This window comes from Oncorhynchus mykiss, chromosome 1 (genome assembly GCF_057628025.1).
Source record: "Oncorhynchus mykiss isolate SJ-2025 chromosome 1, ASM5762802v1, whole genome shotgun sequence".
NCBI classification, from domain to species: Eukaryota; Metazoa; Chordata; class Actinopteri; order Salmoniformes; family Salmonidae; genus Oncorhynchus; species Oncorhynchus mykiss.
In genome coordinates, this window is record NC_143022.1 from 49,875,501 (window position 1) to 49,896,745 (window position 21,245).

At 44.1% G+C, this 21,245-nt stretch overlaps 1 protein-coding gene across 3 annotated transcripts in view; it reads left to right on the top strand.

Annotated features, from left to right (window-relative positions):
• LOC110524199 (retinoblastoma-like protein 2) overlaps window positions 1-16,308 on the top strand; it is a 29,926-nt gene extending 13,618 nt beyond the window's left edge. The window contains exons 11-22 of one of the 3 annotated variants that reach the window (XM_036979097.2): window positions 529-666; window positions 3,394-3,558; window positions 3,754-3,865; window positions 4,011-4,262; window positions 4,431-4,474; window positions 4,592-4,693; window positions 5,738-5,914; window positions 6,392-6,463; window positions 11,839-11,938; window positions 12,068-12,324; window positions 12,648-12,827; window positions 12,997-16,308. In XM_036979097.2, coding sequence (XP_036834992.2) covers window positions 529-666; window positions 3,394-3,558; window positions 3,754-3,865; window positions 4,011-4,262; window positions 4,431-4,474; window positions 4,592-4,693; window positions 5,738-5,914; window positions 6,392-6,463; window positions 11,839-11,938; window positions 12,068-12,324; window positions 12,648-12,827; window positions 12,997-13,164 — 1,767 coding nt within the window. In that variant the 3' untranslated portion in view covers window positions 13,165-16,308. Of the gene's footprint in view, window positions 1-528; window positions 667-3,393; window positions 3,559-3,753; window positions 3,866-4,010; window positions 4,263-4,430; window positions 4,694-5,737; window positions 5,915-6,391; window positions 6,464-11,838; window positions 11,939-12,067; window positions 12,325-12,647; window positions 12,828-12,996 lie in introns of all 3 variants that reach the window. The other 2 variants (XM_021603625.3, XM_021603636.3) reach the window with 2 other exon arrangements.
• Window positions 16,309-21,245: the final 4,937 nt, after the last annotated feature.

Genomic DNA, 21,245 nt, shown 5'->3' on the forward strand with positions numbered 1-21,245 from the left:
TAAGCCTTGAGACAATTGAGACATGGATTGTGTATGTGTGCCATTCAAAGGGGGAATGAGCAAGACAAAATATTTAAGTGCCCTTGAATGGGGTATAGTAGTAGGTGCCAGGCGCACCGGTATGAGTATGTCAAGAACTGCAACGCTGCTGAGTTTTTCACACTCAACAGTTTCCCGAGTGTATCATGAATGGTCCACCACCCAAAGGACAACCAGCCAACTTGACACAACTGTGGGAAGCATTTGAGCCAACATGGGCCAGCATCCCTGTGGAGCGCTTTAGACACCTTGTAGAGTCCATACCCAGACGAATTGAGGCTGTTCACAAGGCAAAACGGGGTGCAACTCAATATTTGGAAGGTGTTCCTAATGTTTTGTACACAGCATATGTTTAAATTGGGCTCTATGTTGAGATATTGCATGTTATGACACTTTCATCTCTGCCAGTCCTGCTTGTAAAATATGGAAAATAATTTGTTCTCTATGGTGGATGAGCAATAAACCCTTTGTTCTGTTGTGTGTCCTTAGGGTATTCTGGAGCAGGATGTGTTCCAGCGCTCTCTGCTGGCCTGCTGTCTAGAGATTGTCATCTTCTCCTACCGACCCCCAGGGGACTTCCCACGAGTCATACACATCTTCCAGCTCCCCGCATACCACTTCTACAAGGTACATGCTTGTACTTATATCTGTATTATGGGTTTGTATGTGTGATTGTCCTAGTCACGAGTGTGTGTGTTAGTCACGAGTGTGTTTTATTTATTTGATTTATTTCACCTTTATTTAACCATGTAGGCTAGTTGAGAACAAGTTCTCACTTGGAACTGCGACCTGGCCAAGATAAAGCATAGCAATTCGACACGTACAACAACACAGAGTTACACATGGAATAAACAAAACATAGTCAATAATACAACAGAACAAAAGAAAACAAAAAAGTCTATATACAGTGAGTGTAAATTAGGTAAGATAAGGAGGTAAGGCAATAAATAGGCCATGGTGGCGAAGTAATTACAATATAGCAATTAAACATTGGAATGGTAGATGTGCAGAAGATGAATGTGCAAGTAGAGATACTGGGGTGCAAAGGAGCAAGATAAATAAATACAGTGTGGGGATGAGGTAGGTAGATAGATGGGCTATGTACAGGTGCAGTGATCTGTGAGCTGCTCTGACAGCTGGCGCTTAAAGCTAGTGAGGGAGATATGAGTCTCCAGCTTCAGAGATTTTTGCAGTTCGTTCCAGTCATTGGCAGCAGAGAACTGGAAGGAAAGACGACCAAAGGAGGAATTGGCTTTGGGGGTGACCAGTGAGATATACCTGCTGGAGCGCGTGCTACGAGTGGGTGCTGCTATGGTGAACAGTAAGCTGAGAATAGGTGGGGCATTACCTCGCAGAGACTTGTAGATAAGCTGCAGCCAGTGGGTTTGGCGACGAGTATGAAGCGAGGGCCAACCAACGAGAGCGAACAGGTCGCAATGGTGGGTAGTGTATGGGGCTTTGGTGACAAAACTGATGGCACTGTGATAGACTGCATCCAGTTTGTTGAGTAGAGTGTTGGAGGCTATTTTATAGATGACATCACCGAAGGATTGGTAGGATGGTCAGTTTTACGAGGGTATGTTTGGCAGCATGAGTGAAGGATGCTTTGTTGTGATATAGGAAGCCGATTCTAGATTTAATTTTGGATTGGAGATGCTTAATGTGAGTCTGGAAGGAGAGTTTACAGTCTAACCAGACACCTAGGTATTTGTAGTTGTCCACGTATTCTAAGTCAGAGCTGTCCAGAGTAGTGATGCTGGACGGGCGAGCAGGTGCAGGCAGTGATCGGTTGAATAGCATGCATTTAGTTGTACTTGCATTTAAGAGCAGTTGGAGGCTACGGAAGGAGAGTTGTATGGCATTGAAGCACGTATGGAGGTTAGTTAACACCGTGTCCAAAGAGGGGCCAGAAGTATACAGAATGGTGTCGTCTGCGTAGAGGTGTATCAGAGAATCACCAGCAGCAAGAGCAACATCATTGATGTATACAGAGAAGAGAGTCGGCTCGAGGATTGAACCCTGTGGCACCCCCATAGAGACTGCCAGAGGTCTGGACAACAGGCCCTCCGATTTGACACACTGAACTCTGTCTGAGAAGTTGTTGGTAAACCAGGCGAGGCAATCATTTGAGAAACCAAGGCTGTCGAGTCTGCCAATAAGAATGTGGTGATTGACAGAGTCAAAAGCCTTGGCCAGGTCGATGAATACGGCTGCACAGTAATGTCTCTTATCGATGGCGGTTATGATGTTGTTTAGAACCTTGAGCGTGGCTGAGGTGCACCCATGACCAGCTCTGAAACCAGATTGCATAGCGGAGAAGGTATGGTGGGATTCGAAATGGTTTGTTAACTTGGCCTTCGAAGACCTTAGAAAGACAGGGTAGGATAGATCTGGTCTGTAGCAGTTTTGGTCTAGCGTGTCACCCCCTTTGAAGAGTTGGATGACCGCAGCAGCTTTCCAATCTTTAGGAATCTCAGACGATACGAAAGAGAGGTTGAACAGGCTAGTAATAGGGGTTGCAACAATTTCGGGCAGATAATTTTAGAAAGAGAGGGTCCAGATTGTCTAGCCCGGCTGATTTGTAGGGGTCCAGATTTTCTTTCAGAACATCAGCTATCGGGATTTGGGTGAAGGAGAAATGGTGGGGGCTTTGGCGGACTGCTGTGGAGGGTGCCGGGCAGTTGACCGGGGTAGGGGTAGCCAGGTGGAAAGTATGGCCAGCCGTAGAGAAATGCTTATTGAAATTCTCAATTATAGTGGATTTATCTGTGGTGACAGTGTTTCCTTGTCTCAGAGCAGTGGGCAGCTGGGAGGAGGTATTCTTATTCTCCATGGACTTTGCAGTGTCCCAGAACTTTTTTTGAGTTAGTACTACAGGAAGCAAATTTCTGTTTGAAAAAGCTAGCCTTAGCTTTCCTGACTGCCTGTGTATATTTGTTCCTAACTTCCCTGAAAAGTTGCATATCACAGGGGCTATTCGATGCTAATGCAGAACGCCACAGGATGTTTTTGTGCTGGTCAAGGGCAGACAGGTCTGGAGTGAACCAAGGACTATATCTATTTCTAGTTCTACATTTTTTGAACGGGGCATGCTTATTTAAGATGGTGAGGAAGGCACTTTTAATGTCATTCCAGGATATCCCGGCCTGGTCGATTAGAAAGGCCTGCTTGCAGAAGTCTTTTAGGGAGCGCTTGACAGTGATGAGGGGTGGTCGTTTGGTCACAGACCCATTACGGATGCAGGCTATGTGTGTGACTAGACAGTATGTAACTTTCTCCCCTTTTTGTCTGTGTGTGTTTGTGCATGCGTGCTTCCGTGCGTGCGTTCATGCATATCTGTGTAATATATCTCAGGTGATTGAGGTGCTGGTACGGGCAGAGCAGGGCTTGTTCAGGGAGGTAGTGAAGCATCTCAACCAGGTGGAGGAGCAGGTCCTGGAGAGCCTGGCCTGGAGGGGGGGATCCCCGCTGTGGGACAGCGTCAGGGAGGCCAAGAACCAGCCACCAGCTTGCCAGGAGGTAGGACATCCACAGCACCCCTCCTTATCCCCACCCTACTCATCACATGCACAGCTAAGAAAATGGTGCCAAGTTTCACTTCTCGCACACATGCCGAATCATTTGGCCCCAAAGTAACTCTGAAATCAATGTCTTGAAAAAGGTGGACTGGACGGAAATCAGAACAAAATAACAATCTTTCTCATTGATGTTCAGGTGATGCCACCGCAGCACCTGGAGGATGGGAACGGAGACAGCAGTGCTGGCAGTGCCCCTCTCTTCCCTAACAACCATGGCACTGACCTAAGCACCAACAGTGGTGGGAAAGGTTAGTCATTTAGCTTGTTAGCTAGTCAGGAGGTCAATTTGTCTGTCAGTTGTGCAATAACTCATTCAAATAGTCAGCCAGTCAACAGGTTGTAGTCAGTTGGTTACCTCCTCCCTCCCCCTCTCCTCTCCCCACTTCGCCCCAGGTGTTTCTCCCTCTCCCACCACCCTGTTGGACCGCTACAGCTCCCCGCCCACGGGCTCGGCCAGGAGACGGCTGTTTGTGGACGCTTCCTTCGATACCCCATCGGACCCCTCCACCACCACCACCACCACCACCGTCAGGACCTCCCAGGCCATCGTCACCACCACCATCCCTGCCGGACAGACAGTGGTCACTATGGCAACGGCCACGGTTACCGCTAACAACGGACAGACGGTCACCATACCTGTGCAAGGTGACGTTTGCAGATTCATTACTGTACAGTATGACATTATGGTTTTCTGTACACCTTTGCCCCTACTGCCAAATGATACTGTATATGACTCCTATATGCATTGTATAGTGGGGTTTCTGACTGATGCAGGTTATTAATGAGAAATCTCATGCCCTCTGACCTCTGCAGGAATAGCCAATGAGAATGGGGGCATCACCTTCATCCCTGTCCAGGTGAGTGTGACGGGACAAGGCACGGCCATGCTCCAGCCCCTGTCTGCCCAGTCCCTGACTGGCACTTTGACCAGCCAACCACAGACCACCACCACCCTGAACAGTCCTGCCCCACAGGGCAGCCCCGCCACCAGTAAACCAATCAAGAAGCTGGCAGCCCAGGTCCCGTCTACTAACAAGCCTCAGAAAAAGGGTTCCCTCTCGCTGTTCTTCCGCAAGGTAAGGGCACACAAACATAATCTCCATTTGTCACTGAATTTAAAGGGATAGTTCAGGCACGTTAGAAATATAACTCATCTCATCTTTTGGATAGGGAGGAAGTATACTGAACAAAAATATAAACGCAACATGTAAAATGTTGGTCCCATGTTTCAAGAGCTGGAATAAAAGGTCCCAGAAATGTTCCATACGCACAGAAAGCTTATTTCTCTCAGATTTTGTGCACAAATTTGTTTAAATCCCTGTTAGTGAGCATTTCTCCTTTGCCAAGATAATCCATTCACCTGACAGGTGTGGCATATCAAGAAGCTGATTAAACAGCATGATCGTTACACATGTGCACCTTGTGCTGAGTTTTGTCACAACACAATGCCACAGATGTCTCAAGTTGAGGGAGCATGCAATTGACATGCTGACTGCAGGAATGTCCACCAGAGCTGTTGCCAGAATTTAATGTTCATTTCTCTACCACAAGCCGCCTCCAACAGTGTTTTAGAGAATTTGGCAGTACGTCAAACTGACCTCACAACTGCAGACCCCATGTAACCACGCCAGCCCAGGACCTCTACGTCCGGCTTCTTCGCCTGCAGGATCGTTGACAGCTGATGATACTGAGGAGTATTTCTGTCTGTAATAAAACCCTTTTGTGGGTTAAAACGTATTCTGATTAGCTGGGCCTGGCTCCCAAGTGGGTGTGCCTATTCCCTCCCAGGCCCCCCTATGGCTGCACCCCTTTCCAGTCATGTGAAATCCATATATTAGGGCCCAATTAATTTATTTCAATTGACTGATTTCCTTATGTGAACTGTAACTCAGTAAAATCTTTGAAAATGTTGCATGTTGCGTTTACATTTTTTGTTCAGAATAGTTTAAATCCATCCTAGTATTCTGTTTCTGCCCTCTGTGCCATATGCGGCCAGTTTCAACCCTACCTTTTAAGAACCCCACAACTGTAGCATTTCATACCATGAATGATGGATTTTTGCTTGAGTTTAAAGACTTAAACCCTGGTACTGTTTTGTGCCTGCTCTGTACCACCAACAGGTGTACCACATGGCCAGTGTGCGTCTGAGAGACTTGTGTGCCAAGCTGGACATCTCTAGTGAGCTGAGGAGGAAGATCTGGACGTGTTTTGAGTATTCCCTGGTGCAATGCACAGAGCTCATGATGGACCGACACCTAGACCAGCTCCTCATGTGTGCAGTTTACGTCATGACCAAGGTAGGGTTAGAGTGTGTGTGTGGGGGGGGATGTCAGTCCCTCCAGGGTTTCATCGAACTTTGTTTCTGATCGTTGCGGGCCAAAATGCTTGATTTTGCTGCGGCAATGTGAAAGGATTTTGTCACGAAAATGCACTGACGAGGGAAACATTTGTTGACGTGTTGCTTGATTGAACCATTTATGCGATAAAAGTGTTGTGATTGGTTAAAATTGCGAGCCCTCTTTTTGTAGTGTGGTGATCCGACAGTTATTTGCGATAATATTGCGATGATTTGACTGTTTTATGTAGTAATAGTGTGGCGATTGGTCAAAATTGAGCAGAATTGCAAAATCCTGGACGGATTGGGATTGTTTGTGTGGGAAGCGGGATATGGATGTGCGTGCGTGCGTGCGTGCATGGTGTTTATAAACTGTGGGTGTGTACGGTCGCAGGAAGTGTGTGTAGCATGCTGTGTATGTGTTTCTACTGTTGTGCAGGTGACCAAAGAGGACAAGTCTTTCCAGAACATCATGAAGTGCTACCGCTCTCAGCCACAGGCCAGCAGCAGCGTGAGTATTGTTAGTAGGGCCTTATGCAATGATGTACAGTGCATTCGGAAAGTATTCAGACACGTATGTGTGTATATATACGTACCAGTCAAAAGGTTGGACACACCTACTCATTCATCCCCTCTGACGAATAATGGCGCCGGAGGGAATGGCTGCCTAACTAACTGTGCTATTTAAAAAAAAAATAATAATTGTTGTCTTGTTTGTAACTTTTTTTTAAATTATTATTTTGTACATAATGTTGCTGCTACCGTCTTCTATGACCGAAATGAGCTTCTGGACATTAGAACAGCGATTACTCACCTCGAACTGGACAAAGATTTTTTCTTTAATGAGTCCGACGCGAAGGATATACTGCTTTCTCAAGACCAGACCCAAACTCCCGACATTTGATAATTCGTAGGCAAGTGACTAAACTTCCGCTACCGTCTGTACTTTTGGCCAACGTGCAATCGCTGGAAAATAAAATGGATGATCTACGATTTAAGAATATCCTACCAACGGGACATAAACTGTAATATCTTATGTTTCACCGAGTTGTGGCTGAACGACGACACAAATACTATAGAGCTGGCTGGGTATTCCTAACAGCGGCAGGACTGAGAAGCTACGTCTAGTAAGATGAGGGGCAGGGGTGTGTGTCTGTTTGTAAATATCAGCTGGTGTGCGATTTCTAATATTAAAGAAGTCTCCAGGTATTACACGCCTGAGGTAGAGTACCTCATGATAAGCTGTAGACCACACTAGCAAGAGACTTCTCATCTATATTATTCATAGCTGTCTATTTACCACCACAAACCGATGCTGGCACTAAGACCGCGCTCAACGAGCTGTATAAGGCCATAAGCAAACAGGCGCTCCTAGTGGCTGGGGACCTTAATGCAGGCAAACTTATCCATTTTACCAAATTTCTACCAGCATGTCACGTGCAACCAGAGGGGGAAAAAAACTCTAAACCACCATTGTTCCACACACAGAGACGCATACAAATCTCTCCCTCGCCCTCCTTTTGGCAAATCTGAACATAATTCTATCCTTCTGATTCCTGCTTACAAGCAAAAACTAAAACAGGGAGTACCAGTGACTCTCTCAATACGGAAGTGGTCAGATGACGCAGATGCTACAGGACTGTTTTGCTAGCACAGACTGGAATATCTTCCGGGATTCATCCAATGGCATTGAGGAGTATACCACCTCAGTCACCGGCTTCATCAATAAGTGCATCGTCAATGTCGTCCCAACAGTGACCGTACGTACATATCCTAACCAGAAGCCATGGATTACAGGCAACATCCGCTTCGAGCTAAAGGCTAGTGTGGGACACTAATCCCGCTACGCCCTCAGACAAGGAACGGGACACTAATCAGGGCACTTATAGGAAATCCCGTTACGCCCTCAGACAAACTATCAAACAGGCAAATCACCAATACATTGAATCCTACTACACCGGCTCTGACGCTCGGCAGATGTGGCAGGGCTTGAAAACTATTACAGACTACAATGGGAAACCCAGCCACGAGCTGCCCAGTGACAGAAGTCTACCAGATGAGCTAAATTGCCTTTTTAGCTCGCTTTGAGGCAAGCAACACTGAACCATACATGAGAGCACCAGCCGTTCCGGACAATTGTGTGATCACGCTCTCGATAGTAGATGAGAGCAAGACGTTTAAATAGGTCAACATTCACAAAGTCGCAGGGCCAGACTGATTACTAGGACGTGTAGTCAAAGCATGCGCGGACCAACTGGCAAGTGTCTTCACTGACATTTTCAATCTCTCCCTGACTGAGTCTGTAATACCTACATGTTTCAAGCAGATCACTATAGTCCATGTGCCGAAGGAAGCGTTGATAGCCATGAAGTGCTTTGAAAGGCTGGTCATGGCTCACATCAACACCCTAGGAAACCCTAGACCCACTCCAATTCGCATACCACCCCAACAGATCCACAGATGAGGCAATCTCAATCGCATTCCACACTGCCCTTTCCCACCTGGACAAAACAAACACCTATGTGAGAATGCTGTTCATTGACTACAGATCAGTGTTCAACACCATAGTGCCCACAAAGCTCATCACTAAGCTAAGGAACATGGGACTAATCACCTCTGTAACGGGATCTTCGACTTCCTGACGGCCCGCCCCCAGGTGGTAAGGGTAGGCAACAACCCATCTGCCACGCTGATCCTGAACACTGGGGCCCCTCAGGTGTCCGTGCTTTGTCCCCTCCTGTACTCCCTGTTCCACCATGGCCAAACATGACTCCAACACCATCATTAAGTTTGCCGACGACACAACAGTGGTCACCTGATCACCGACAATGATGAGACAGCCTATAGGGGGAGGTCAGAGACCTGACAGTGTGGTGCCAGGACAACAACCTCTCCCTCAATATGATCAAGACAAAGGAGCTGGAAAAGGAAACAGGAAAAGGCGGGCCAAACAAGCCCCCATTATCATCGATGGGTCTGTAGTGGAGCGGGTCGAGAGTTTCACGTTCCTTGGTGTCCACATCACCAATGAACTATCATGGTCCAAAGGTGAAGAGGGCACGAGAACACCTTTTACCCCTCAGGAGACTGAAAATATTTGGCATGGGTCCCCAGATCCTCCAAAATATCTACAGCTGCACCATCAAGAGCATCCTGACCGGTTGCATCCCCTCCTGGTATGGCATCTGCTCTGCATCTGACCATACATAGGGTGCTACAGAGGCTAGTGCCTACGGCCCAATACATTACTGGGGCCAAGCTTCCTACAATCCAGGACCTCTATACTAGGCGGTGTCAGAGGAAGGCCCAAAAAATTATCAAAGACTCCAGTCACCCAGGTCATAGACTCCTTAACAGATTCTACCCCAAGGCATTACACCGCTGAACAATTACTCAAATGGCCACCCGGACTATTTAAATTGACACGCCCCCCCTCCCTTTGTTTTTACACTGCTGCTACTTGCTGTTTATTATCTATGCATAGTCACTTTACCCCTACCTACATGTACAAAATAACTTGACTAACCTGTACCCCCGCACATTGACTCGGTACCGGTACCCCCTGTATATAGCCTCGTTATTTTGTAGTACTTTTTATTTTTACTTTATTTAGTAAATATTTTCTTACTTTAGTTTATTTAGTAAATATTTTCTTACTTTAGTTTATTTAGTAAATCTTTTCTTAACTTTTTCTTGAACTGCATTGTTGGTTAAGGGATTGCAAGTAAGCATTTCACTGTTTTATTTGGAGCATGTGACAAATATCATGGGATTTGATTTGACGTGTTCTTTATTAGTACTATTTTCTACATTGTAGAATAGTAGTGAAGACATCAAAACTATTAAATAACACACATGGAATCATGTAGTAACCAAATCGAAATATATTTTCTATTTTAGATCCTTCAAAGTAGCCACCCTTTGCCTTGATGACAGCTTTGCACACTCTTGACATTCTCTCAACCTGCATCATGAGGTAGTCACTTGGATTGCATTTCAATTAACAGATGTTCCTTGTTAAAAGTTAATTTGTGGAATTTCTTTCCTTCTTAATGCGTTTGAGCCAATCAGTTGTTGTGATAAGGTAGGGGTGGTATACAGAAGATGGTCTTTTACCAAATAGGGCTAAGTCCATATTATGGCAAGAACAGTTCAACAACATGTTTTTGGTTACTACATGATTCAATGTGTTATTTCATAGTTTTGATGTGTTTACTATTATTCTACAATTTAGAACACAGTAAAAGTAAAGTAAAAAACCCTTGAATGAGTAGGTGTCCAAACTTTATATATATATATATAAATGTGTGTGTTTACCTCACATATAATTTAAAAGTATGTATTAAGGTGTCTGTAATAGAATGAACTTGGCAAAAACAAATGTAGACATTAATAAAGGCAGTTCTATAGCTTCCAAAATATTTTTGACAATGGTGTGGGAGTGGCAAGATGGAGGTGTGTTGGCATCAACACAGCGCCCCCTATCAGTCATCTAGTGTATAGCTCTTATGGCTAGGGCCAGGAGATTTTCCTCACCTGACCAGGACAAACTTCAAGCTCTAGTCTGAGGCAAAAGTACTGTGACAGCGTCACTGTTTCTTCCCCCTTTGGACACTGGATTATGTTCACAAATAGTGCTAATGCTGTCAAGGAACCACTCAGAGGTGGCACCACAGGTCCCAGAGTGGTGTGGCATTTTTTTGTTATATCTAGGGCCCTTGGTTTTTCCTGATCTGGTAACCTAACCAGGTAGAACTCTGGACCTTACATGGTATGACGTGATTAATCTGTTGTAAAATTGTTTAATACGGGCTTTGATGGATCAGAGTTTTTCTATTAAGGTCACATGGTTTTAAAAAAAACTCACAGTGCTGAGCTTGCTTTATGCAGGTTTGCATCGTAAATCCTGCCCTATGCAACTGTAGGCCAAGTAAGAAATGTTCTCAGACTGTCATAGTAGGCTAGGCGATAGACCCTTTTCCAGTACACGACACACTGACGTCCCAAACTCCTGCGCACGACTCTTGGTGGCAGTAAGAAAGCCATCGCCATCTGTGCCCATTCAACATAGCCTAGATTTAAGTTTTTATTACTTCTCATACACTTACAATGATGTTTTGATTCTTGCTTCAACAGTCGCTAAGATTATAGTTGGTTGTGATCTTTGCAAAATAACTAGTTTGGATGCAGCAGTTGAAAGCTAGAATGCTAATGCTCATTGATATATGCTTAAGCAAAAGCTAGCCAAAGAGCCATTTTACTGGTTGAAGTGTTTAAAAAAAAAAAAAAAGTATAATGCAGTTGATTTACAATGATGACAAAAATATTATATTAGGCAGGACATTCAATCAAGCCTTAAAATCCAATTATGATCCAATCACCCTCATGCTGGAATGTTTGCAAAAACAGAAAGGGTTCTATGCAGCTGCTGTTGTTAGTAGCCTACAGTTGATTAGACTGAAAAATGGTCTCCTTTCTATGTAATACAGCGTGTAAGATCGCTAATGTTTAGGTGTATAGGCTGCTACATTTATGTAAGAGTTTCTGCTTGTGTCTGTCAGGGGTGATGCTTGCTAAATAAATACCGGAGGAAAGTGGAGAGAGCGCCTTGAGTGTTGTTCCCGGCCCGGCGTGACCTGCCATTTCCATGAATCTGATTGGTCAAGACACGCAAAGAGCCTACAGCAGCACTCCGATGTAAAGGACAGATAAATTGTGTGCAAATGTACAAATCATGAGGCAAATCGGTCCAAAAAACAGCACTTTTCCTCCTTCTTTAATGCTTTGCGTCGATGTATTAAACTGATTGAAAAGTGCAAATTACACCTCACCACCCGTTTTCCGGCAGCCCTGGAACCACTGGTGGTGTGTGATTTTCTTTACCAGGTCTACCGGAGTGTGTTGATCTCTGGGAAGAAGAAACGTCTCTCGGGCAGCAGTGTGGGAAACACACAGAGCTCTCCCACAGACAACAGCCAGAAGCAGGGTAAGAACACACACACACACATACACTGTGTTAGATCTGGGTTACATGTTGAGACGCAAACTCTTTCCTGGACCTCTTCTCGCCTCCCTCGGTCTATTTCCCCCCTCCCTCACTCTTTACCCCCTTCAGGGAGTGGAGACAGCAGCCCGGTGCCTATGTGTTCCACCAGCACCCTACCTGCCTCGCAGCCTGGCAGCATTCCATCCACCCCCACCCTGGCCCCCTCCACCTCCTCATCCCTCCCTCCCTCCCAGGAGCAGGATAAGGAGGAGGGAGTGGTGGGGGAGGAGGAGCGAGGAGACCTCATCCACTTCTACAACCGGGTCTACATCAAACAGATGCGTCACTTTGCCCTCCGCTACTCGCCCAGCTCGCCCTCTGCAGGGGTGAGTGAGTGAGGGGGAGGGAGCGGGTGGGGGGAGCTTGGGACGGGGGTTGCAAGGGAAGAAATGAGAGAAAGATAGGAAAGGGAGAGACGAAAGAGGAGAAAAAGTAGGAGTTTTGTTTACAAACTTAGAAGAAAAGAGAATCTCGCACACTGCTCTTGCTAGTATCTTTACAAACTTCACTCATTTCTGCAAACCTATTGGTTAAAAGCAAGAGAGGATAGAGGTAGAGAGTGAGGGATGGAGAGGAAAATGACATTAACAAATTTAATGTATGTTTTGAATAGGTATCTCCCTATGCTCTTATAATGTTTTTGTGACAGGTGCAGTCTCCTCCCCTGTGCCCGTACCCCTCCCTGAGGACCAGCTCCCCTCGCAGGGTCCTCCTGTCCCACAACCACTCGATCTACATCTCCCCCCACAAGACTACTGGAAGCCCCCCCACCCCCTCCACTACTGCACGGGACAAGATCTTCTACTACATCTGCAGCAGCCCATCCAACGTGAGTCACAAGTACATACTCATGCACACAATGTATGCTGGTTAACGTTGATTTAGCACAGTACTTTTCAAACCCAGACAGTGAGTCTTTAATCATACCATACCTGACGTGTGATTGATGATGAACCCCCCCTGACCTGTGTCTATGATTTCTTTCTCTTTCTGTGCAGCGCCTGGCGGAGATCAACAGTATGATCCGCACCGGGGAGACGCCCTCCAAGAAACGCAGCATGCAGCTTGAGGAAGAGCCATCGCCCAAGAGGGTGTGTCCGGACAACCAGACGGCCCTGCTCCGCAGATTACAGGACGTGGCCAACGACCGTAGCTCCTCCCACTGAGGCAGGACACAACCCCTTCAGACCACACCACAGGCTGAAGTCGCAAGTCACTAGATGGTCATGATAGAAAGGAACATTTTGGCAAGATAATAAATATCAACATTTTATGAGCATATATTTGTTTTTCATTTAGGGGTAAGGACAGGCGTAAGGTTAGGGGGAGGGTTCAGTTGTTAGTGTTCATGGTCAGTGGTTGGTAGTTCTTATGATTTGTGTCTAGAAAGTACCATACTTCTGTCCATGGCCAGATTGTGATGAACCACTCAATTATTTTATCACCATGGCAATAAGACTAGTTGGTTGTTTTAGGAACAAAACCGATGCGTGCGCGATTATGGTGCAGAACAGACGGGGTTGGCTTAATTGTTGACATGTCAACTATATTTTGTCTCCAATGTTTATTGAAAACATATGTACAGTTGAAGTCGGAAGTTTACATACACTTAGGTTGGAGTCATTAGAACTCGTTTTTCAACCACTCCACAAATGTCTTGTTAACAAACTATAGTTTTGGCAACTCGGTTAGGACATCTACTTTGTGCATGACACAAGTAATTTTTCCAACAATTGTTTACAGACATATTATTTCACTTATAATTCACTGTATCACAATTCCAGTGGGTCAGAAGTTTACATACACTAAGTTGACTGTGCCTTTAAACAGCTTGCAAAATTCCAGAAAATGTCAAAAATTATGTCAGAAGCTTCTGATAGGCTAATTGACATAATTTGAGTCAATTGGAGGTGTACCTGTGGATGTATTTCAAGGCCTACCTTCAAACTCAGTGCCTCTTTGCTTGACATCATGGGAAAATCAAAAGAAATCAGCCAAGACCTCAGATAAGAAAATTGTAGACCTCCACCAGTCTGGTTCATCCTTGGGAGTAATTTCCAAATGCCTGAAGGTACCACGTTCATCTGTACAAGCAATAGTACGCAAGTATAACTCGTTCTGATGCGTTCTGTCTCCTAGAGATGAACGTACTTTGGTGCGAAAAGTGCAAATCAATCCCAGAACAGCAGCAAAGGACCTTGTGAAGATGCTGGAGGAAACGGGTACAAAAGTATCTATATCCACAGTAAAACGAGTCCTATATTGACATAACCTGAAAGGCCACTCAGCAAGGAAGAGGCCACTGCTCCAAAACTGCCATTAAAAAAAAAAGACTACGGTTTGCAACTGCACATGTGGACAAAGATCGTACTTTTTGGAGAAATGTCCTCTGGTCTGATGACACAAAAGTAGAACTGTTTGGCCATAATGACCATTGTTATGTTTGGAGGAAAAAGGGGGAGGCTTGCAAGCCAAAGATCACCATCCCAACTATGAAGCACTGGGGTGACAGCATCATGCTGTGGGGGTGTTTTGCTGCAGGAGGGACTGGTGCACTTCACAAAATAGATGGCATCATGAGGAGGAAAAATGATGTATATATATTGAAACAACATCTCAAGACATCAGTCAGGAAGTTAAAACTTGGTCACAAATGGGTCTTCCAAATGGACAATGATCCCAAGCATACTTCCAAAGTTGTGGCAAAATGGCTTAATGTCAACAAATTCAAGGTATTGGAGTGGCCATCACCGAGCCCTGACCTCAATCCTATAGAAAATTTGTGGGCAGAACTGAAAAAGTGTGTGCAAGCAAGGAAGCCTACAAACCTGACTCCGTTACACCAGCTCTGTCAGGAGGAATGGGCCAACATTCACTCAGCTTTTTTGTGGAAGGCTAAATACTAATTGAGTGTATATAAACTTCTGACCCACTGGGAATGTGATGAAATAAATAAAAGCTGAAATAAATCATTCTCTCTACTATTATTCTGACATTTCACATTCTTAAAATAAAGTGGTGATCCTAACTGACCTAAGACATTGCATTTTTACTAGGATTAAATGTCAGGAATTATGAAAAACTGAGTTTAAATGTATTTGGTTAAGGTGTATGTAAACTTCCCACTTCAACTGTACATTTGCACAATGAGCACTTGTTGTCTCTCAAATGCATTGTTAGTTGTTGGTTACCTAGCTAGTCAATTTTAGCCATAGACACCTCAAAACAAGACATCAAGAACAAATTAAAAGTAGCTGATACAAGCCTCCCACGATTCCCCACACGGCAGCTTCTTGTCATTGTTGCTATCTATCTGGCCATCCAGAATCACAACACCACACAGACATTTTCTTGATATCAGCTAACCCATCTATATATTTCTACACATATCCAGAGTCAAAGGAATGTATTTTGTCTAAATACACAGCAAATACAGAATGGACTGTCAGTGTTGTGGTGCTTTGCAAATTTGCATATATGGTGGAGTATGCTTCAAAATCACATGCATTTTAAGGTCTATTCTAATAAATAATGTTACTAACTTGCTCATGCCTACAATTTAGCTGTTCAATATGCTATGCATGAATGCCTTTCAGTGTTTTGAGATTATTCTGGAGACAAAACGCATCATTACATCATCTGTCATGTAGAAATGTATTTTGGATTTTATATGTCAGAAGTTTATGATTTTTTTTTTTTTTTTTTTTTTTTTGAGCCAGAAGAGAAAGCACTTGACAATGACAATGTTCTTAAAATACTTTGTACACCGTTTCAAAAATAAGTATTTTAATAAGATTTTGTAATACCGGAAAAGATGACATAATGTCATCAAGTCTCCCGGGTTTCTTTTCCAAAGTCAGAAAAACATTTTCTTTTTTAAACAGTTGAGCTTTTATATACTTCATTTTATGCTCTTATTTGTTATGTTTGTGTGAAATCTGTCAGATATTTATGCTACTTTTTTAACTTGAGATATGTTAGCAAGCAACTATAACTATCCCTTAACAATGACAAGTAGTAGAATCACTGACAACAATATTTATTTTCAGTCTCATGTAGCTACCATTAATTCTAATGTAATCCTTTTAGTATCCAATCTATTTGATATTTGTGTTAGTCACAATGGTATGTTATCGTTTTGTTAATCACCAATTTAGAAAAAAAAAGAAAGCATATTTTATCGTGAGATTCTGTTTCTGAATCGATTCATTTAAGCTATACATTACATGTACATGTCTTTGTTTAACTTGTCTAGCTGGTAAAAAAAAAAAAAAAACATCCTTGGAAATAAAAATATATATTTAGGAGTCATACAATTTTTTTCATTCACCTTTTTAAAGGCAACCTCTGTGGACCTCAACAGTGTCATCAGAAGATTTATGTTTATGATTTTTAGTATGTTATATTTTCACCACTAGATGGTGCTGCAAGAATGACAGGTCTTTACAAAGTACAGCATCACTATGTCGACACCATAGTTTATATGGCCATACTGTATTGTATGTAATTGTAGACTTCTAATATGTGTGAGAAGTATACAGGATGACAGGGATTGTGTTTCTGTGAATGTGTCTTTGTTGTTACTTTTTCAATGAGGCATTCAACAGTCTCCACATTTACATATGCCAATGTTTTCACGTGTCTTGTGGTGCTACTGCTTTTGTCTAGCAATATCATGAGCCAATTATGTGTAATCAGATCCTAGTAATAAGCATTTTCTCTACAAAGCATTTGATTTGTATGGGGGCCAATCTGATTGACAGAGTCGAAAGCCTTGGCCAGGTCGATGAAGACGGCTGCTCAGTACTGTCTTTTATCGATGGCGGTTATGATGTCGTTTAGGACCTTGAGCATGGCTGAGGTGCTGCGGGGGGTGCAGAGCAGGGCCGTTGTTGTAGTAGCGAGGTGGAAAGCATGGCCAGCTGTAGAGAAATGCTTATTGAAATTCTCAATTATTGTGGATTTATCGGTGGTGACAGTGTTTCCTAGTCTCAGTGCAGTGGGCAACTGAGAGGAGGTCCTCTTATTCTCCATGGACTTTACAGTGTCCCAAAACCTTTTGGAATTAGTGCTGCAGGATGCAAATTTCTGTTTGAAAAAGCTAGCCTTTGCTCTCCTAACGGACTGTGTATATTGGTTCTTGACTTCCCTGAAAAGTTGCATATCGCGGGGACTATTCGAAGCAAGTACAGTACACCACATGGTGTTTTTGTGCTGGTCAAGGGCAGTTAAGTCTGGAGTGAACCAAGAGCTATATCTGTTCTTAGTTCTACATTTTTTGAAAGGGGCATGCTTATTTAAGATGGTGAGGAAAGCATTTTTAAAGAATAGCCAGGCATCCTTTACCGATGGGATGAGGTCAATATCCTTCCAGGATACCCGTGCCAGGTCGATTAGGAAGGCCTGCCGCAGAAGTGTTTTAGGGAGCGTTTGACAGTGATGAGTGGAGGTCGTTTGACCGCGGACCCATAACGGATGCAGGCAATGAGACAGTGATCGCTGAGATCCTGGTTGAAAACAGCAGAGGTGTATTTCGAGGGCAAGTTGGCCAGGATGATATCTATGAGGGTGTCCGTGTTTATGGATTTGGGGTTGTACCTGGTAGGTTCCTTGGAAATTTGTGTGAGATTGAGAGCATCTAGCTTAGATTGTAGGACGGCCGGGGGGTGTTAAGCATATCCCAGTTTAGGTCATTGGGGTGTTTTGTTGGAACTTTAACAAATCTCTGTCCTCTGCAGCAAAGCTAACTGTTTTAAAGACATGTTTAATGCATCCAACTGTAAGGCATTTACACCAGAGCGAGATATCCCATTCCCTCATGTTTTTTCTGCTTCATATACAGTCAAAGACCTTAGCCACATGTCAAACTCATTACACGGAGGGCCGAGTATCCGGGGGTTTTCACTCCTCCCTTGTTCTTGTTTGATGAATTAAGGTCACTAATTAGTAAAGAACTCCCCTCACCTAGTTGTCTAGGTCTAAAAGAAAGGAAAAAGTAAAGCCCGCAAACACTAGGCCTTCCTTGGAATGAGTTTGACACCCCTGAACTAAGCAGACCGACCTAGCTGCTATTGCATTGGTGGGTATGGGAGAGCCACCCCTGGCTTAAGCAGACTGGAACTGTGACCATTTTTTCAATGGTAAACAGCCTGGTAAATAGCCTGAGTAAGACATCTTCATTTATCCCCCATCTTTGTTTATACAACAAAACGGGACGAACGGCGATGTCACAGGTGTGACTCATTTCCTCCAATTAAAATGTAATTCAATAATGGACTGTTGAAGTGGTCACCTGTATTGCATTTAACAATGTTCTCTCTGTTTGAGAAAGCGTCTGTGCATGGGAAGTGATGCAGTCCAGAGGCACGGATGTGTTTAAATGGGAAAAAAAGAGCATAAAGGAAAGTGAATGCCTATCTCCTGGGCTGCACTTTTTGCTCATGATTTTTGGTATGTTTTAATTTGCATGGTTTATTAAATGTATTCCTGAGAATGTGTGAAAGTTTTTAGAGAATTGCCCCTACTGAAAAGTTGAACTGTATTAACCATGTAATTATTTATTAAATGAGTGGGGGGGGAGGGGGGGGGGGGTTATGCTGCTGCTCAATCCAGATCCAAATCTGTCAATTTTCCAGCTTTTGACATTGAGTGTAGCTCTGCAGGATCTGAGAAGTTGTGAAGTAGAGGCTTTTGCTGTTGTGTGTGTGTGCGCAGTGCTGCCTCTGTCTATACGCTTTCACGCAGGGCCTCCGACCACTAGAACTCAGTTGGGGTCTCAACTAACTGTTTTTTCTAAATGTTTTTTTCTACATTTCTAAATGTGTTAGTGCCTCAGCAGTTTTCCTCTTATGTTAGTCAATGACAATGAGAGGCGTCATGCCCATAGGGGGCACATGGGGCACGTACACTCTCAGATCTTTCCTGTTTACATATACAGTGCCTTGCGAAAGTATTCGCCCCCCTTGAACTTTGCGACCTTTTGCCACATTTCAGGCTTCAAACATAAAGATATAAAACTGTATTTTTTTGTGAAGAATCAACAACAAGTGGGACACAATCATGAAGTGGAACGCCATTTATTGGATATTTCAAACTTTTTTGATAAATCAAAAACTGAAAAATTGGGCGTGCAAAATTATTCAGCCCCCTTAAGTTAATACTTTGTAGCGCCACCTTTTGCTGCGATTACAGCTGTAAGTCGCTTGGGGTATGTCTCTATCAGTTTTGCACATCGAGAGACTGACATTTTTTCCCATTCCTCCTTGCAAAACATCTCGAGCTCAGTGAGGTTGGATGGAGAGCATTTGTGAACAGCAGTTTTCAGTTCTTTCCACAGATTCTCGATTGGATTCAGGTCTGGACTTTGACTTGGCCCTGGCTGTGTGTTTTGGGTCGTTGTCATGCTGGAAGACCCAGCCACGACCCATCTTCAATGCTCTTACTGAGGGAAGGAGGTTGTTGGCCAGGATCTTGCGATACATGGCCCCATCCATCCTCCCCTCAATACGGTTTAGTCGTCCTGTCCCCTTTGCAGAAAAGCATCCCCAAAGAAGGATGTTTCCACCTCCATGCTTCACGGTTGGGATGGTGTTCTTGGGGTTGTACTCTTCCTTCTTCTTCCTCCAAACACAGCGAGTGGAGTTTAGACCAAAAAGCTCTTTGTTTGTCTCATCAGACCACATGACATTCTCCCATTCCTCCTCTGGATCATCCAGATGGTCATTGGCAAACTTCAGATGGGCGTGGACATGCGCTGGCTTGAGCAGGGGGACCTTGCGTGCGCTGTAGGATTTTATTCAATGACGGCGTAATGTGTTACTAATGGTTTTCTTTGAGACTGTGGTCCCAGCTCTCTTCAGGTCATTGACCAGGTCCTGCCGTGTAGTTCTGGGCTGATCCCTCACCTTCCTCATGATCATTGATGCCCCACGAGGTGAGATCTTGCATGGAGCCCCAGACCGAGGGTGATTGACCGTCATCTTGAACTTCTTTCATTTTCTAATAATTGTCCCAACAGTTGTTGCCTTCTCACCAAGCTGCTTGCCTATTGTCCTGTAGCCCATCTCAGCCTTGTGCAGGTCTACAATTTTATCCCTGATGTCCTTACACAGCTCTCTGGTCTTCGCCATTGTGGAGAGGTTGGAGTCTGTTTGATTGAGTGTATGGACAGGTGTCTTTAATACAGGTAACGAGTTCAAACAGGTGCAGTTAATACAGGTAATGAGTGAAGAACAGGAGGGTTTCTTAAAGAAAAACTAACAGGTCTGTGAGAGCCGGTTGGTAGGTGATCAAATACTTATGTCATGCCATAAAATGCAAATTAATTACTTAACAATCATACAATGTGATTTTCTGGAATTTTTAGACTGTCTCTCACAGTTGAAGTGTACCTATGATAAAAATGACAGACCTCTACATGCTTTGTAAGTAGGAAAACCTGCTAAATCGGCAGTGTATCAAATACTTGTTCTCCCCACTGTATGTGGCAGGGTCTACAGTCAATCACGGACAATCACTGTCCCAGACAGACTAAACAACTTCTTTGCTCGACAATACAGTGCCACTGACACAGCCCGCTACCAAAACCTGCAGGCTCTCCTTCACTGCAGCCAACGTGAGTAAAACATTTAAACGTGTTAACCCTCGCAAGGCTGCAGGCCCAGACAGCATCCCCGGCCGCGTCCTCAGAGCATGCGCAGACCAGCTGGCCGGTGTGTTTGAGCACATATTCAATCAATCCTTATCCCAGTCTTCTGTTCCCACATGCTTCAAGAAGGCCACCATTGTTCCTGTTCCCAAGAAAGCTAAGGTAACTGAGCTAAATGACTACCGCCCTGTAGCACTCACTTCTGTCATCATGAAGTGCTTTGAGAGACTAGTCAAGGACCATATCACCTGACACCCTAGACCCACTCCAATTTGCTTACCGTCCCAATAGGTCCAGAGACGACGCAATCGCAATCTTGATGTAATTAAATGTATCACTAGCCACTTTAAACAATGCCACTTTATATAATGTTTTCATACCCTACATTACTCATCTCATACTGTACTCTATACCATCTACTGCATCTTGCCTATGCCGTTCGGCCATCACTCATTGATATATTTTTATGTACATATTCTTATTCATTCCTTTACACTTGTGTGCTTAAGGTACGTAGTTGTTGTGAAATTGTTAGGTTAGATTACTTGTTAGATATTACTGCATGGTCGGAACTAGAAGCACAAGCATTTCGCTACACTC